The sequence below is a fragment of the Penaeus monodon genome, chromosome 22, assembly GCF_015228065.2.
Source record: "Penaeus monodon isolate SGIC_2016 chromosome 22, NSTDA_Pmon_1, whole genome shotgun sequence".
NCBI lineage: Eukaryota > Metazoa > Arthropoda > Malacostraca > Decapoda > Penaeidae > Penaeus > Penaeus monodon.
In genome coordinates, this window is record NC_051407.1 from 37,034,229 (window position 1) to 37,036,933 (window position 2,705).

At 38.3% G+C, this 2,705-nt stretch overlaps 1 protein-coding gene across 1 annotated transcript in view; it reads right to left on the bottom strand.

The window, feature by feature from the left end:
* Nucleotides 1-6: 6 nt before the first annotated feature.
* LOC119587107 (succinate--hydroxymethylglutarate CoA-transferase-like) overlaps nt 7-2,705 on the bottom strand; it is a 5,186-nt gene continuing 2,487 nt past the window's right edge. The window contains exons 2-4 of the mRNA XM_037935859.1: nt 2,300-2,455; nt 1,805-1,911; nt 7-1,243 (exon numbers count right to left, since the gene is read on the bottom strand). Of these exons, the coding sequence (XP_037791787.1) occupies nt 131-1,243; nt 1,805-1,911; nt 2,300-2,455 (1,376 nt within the window). The 3' untranslated portion in view covers nt 7-130. The remainder of the gene's footprint in view (nt 1,244-1,804; nt 1,912-2,299; nt 2,456-2,705) is intronic.

Here is a 2,705-nt window from a genome sequence, read left to right on the forward strand (position 1 = left end):
GAGTATGTATTGATTAAAGGCACATTGTGGTAGCAATACACTGAAACAAAAGCTTTAGCATATACTAAGATAAACATACCCACACTTAATCACAGAATGAACAATGAAATTAGTAACAACAGAATAATTATCAACTATTTTCAAGATCGTCAGAGCTAGCTACAGCCCCTTGTTCTATCAGCTGTTTAATCTTACAGTCTGAATACCCTATTATCTCTGATAAGACATATTTTGTATGCTGACCCAAGATTGGTGGAGCTGATCTGATCTTATTGTGTGATGAGCTGTATAACACAGGAGGAGCAACTTGTTTTATCAGACCTACAGTTGGATGGTGAACTGTTTTTATCATCTCATTGTGGATAACTTGGGGGTCAGAAAAAGCCTGGGCAATAGTGTTTATTGGGCCGTATGGGAAGGGAGCCCCTTCCAGGATGATCAACCACTCTTTTGTTGTTTTCTGCCGAAACCTCTCTTTCAGTGTCACTAGAAGATCATCTCGATTCTTGACTCTAAGTGCGTTTGTGGCAAACCGATTGTCATCCAACAGGTTTGTGAGATCCAAGGCTTTACACAGAGCAGCAAACTGGTCATTGTTGCCAGAACCAATGGTGAGGTAGCCATCTCTAGTCGGGAAAGCCTGGTATGGAACAATGCTTTCATGTGCTGTCCCCCATCTCTTTGCCTCTCTGTCCCCATTTAAGTAATTAGATGCCAGGTTTACCATGCAAGAAATCTGTGTAGACAAAAGATTGCAATCAATCTTTTGTCCATTTCCTGTTCTTTGTCTGTCAAGCAAGGCTGCCATAATAGCTCCATGAGCATACAGACCTGTTGTCAGATCAGTCATGGCAACTCCCACCTTGCATGGCTCCCCGTCTTCAGGACCTGTCACTCCAACAAGACCACCTACTGAAGCTGCAATAACATCATAACCTGGTCTCTTGTGGTATGGCCCAGAGGGACCATAGCCACTGATGCTACAATATATGAGCTGTGGGGCAATGGTCTTCAGTGCATCATAACCCAAGCCAATACGATCCAAGGCTCCAGGAATGAAATTTTCTATCAAAACATCACTCTGCTTGGCAAGATCACGTATAACAGACAAACCTTCAGCCTTTTTCAAGTCAATGGCAATACTCTGCTTATTGCGATTCACACTGAGGAAATAACAGCTTTCTGAGCCAGCAAATGGAGGGCCCCAACCTCTTGTCTCATCTCCTTTCTGTGGATGTTCCACCTGAAACATTAAAGAAATTACTTGTATATGCAATAGTTCTATGTTTTATCAGTTCTTAATCAGAAAAAAAAAAAAAATCATATAAAAGGCAAACATTCTCTTTTATAGTCATACTATAAAGAAATAAGCTCCTATCAGAAAAAAAAGAAAAGTCTAAGAAAAAAATGTACTGTACGACCAACTTTATTCATCAACCTAGCTATAGGCTCCTGCCCACCACATGTACACTACTATCTATATATGAATAGCATATATAGATAGTTTAAAATAAAAGCAAGCTTAGACTGCAGCACCAGTGCAGATTTCTGCCTTCCTAAATTTCTAAGAAAACAGCATTACTGGCAACAACTTAAGCTGCCCTTACAGCAAAAGTAAGGGTATAAAAAAATATGAACATTTATGAAAGTTCACTGGGTCCTTTATTTTAATAAGCAATATTTGATCCTGTATACTCTGTAATATTTAAGAAAGTGCATTGCATCCTTGTTTTAATAACTATATAAGCAATATTTGATCTTGTTTAGTCTCTAAATAGAAAAGAGGAGAAAGTATTACTCTTACTTTTATGACTTCTGCTCCTAGGTCACTGAGAACCATCGTGGCAAATGGGCCGGCAAGGACTCGAGTTAGGTCAATGATTCTGATACCAGAGAGAGGGCCATCTGTTACTGTGGAAGAACATTTGAATATAAGAAAATAAAATCATTTGTATGTTGATACCACCGACTTTTCTTCCTGGAGAGTTTTATAAGAAAGAAAGGTGGCATTAAACATTCCACATTACATGATGCCGTATTGTTTTATCAGCATTATTTATGTCAAAGTTTATTCTCACTCATTCCTATTCTTTGTAAAGTGATATTACAACCATCTCTATCTATCATTAATTTTCCTCTTTAACTGAACCATTTGATGTTAATACAATTTTCCTAATAAGATAATCCTCCTAATAAAATGACCTCTAAATATAAATCCTTTCCTGAATGGAGTACTTATCTACTCAGACTGATTGATCTATACCCAAAAATCACAAAATCCAAAAAGAAAAATGCTTACATGTGCTACAAACATTTGTAGCATTTGAAACTGCTGCTGTTCCATGGCTGAATCTCTTGCTTGATAGTCTTACACTTTCCCTGACACTGATTATTTCAATAAATCTCATAAGGGGCTTCTTCTCAATTGCTGTCAGTACCCTCATGGTATTCACACCTTAAAGATAAACATATAATAAAATAAGGGGGCAGATGTCAAGTGATGAGCAGCCCTGACCCAGAGGTCCTACAGGTCGTCGCCACCTCTCAGTCTGCTAGAACTAGTTGGAGTTCTATTCAGTTGCAGTATCAGAGAAGCTAACATTTCCAAACACTAGATCAGTACTTGGGTGCCTTAGCCCACTGGGCCACAGAACAAAAATAAACATGTATTAATTCCTTATCATTGCCCATGTATACTGAAACCT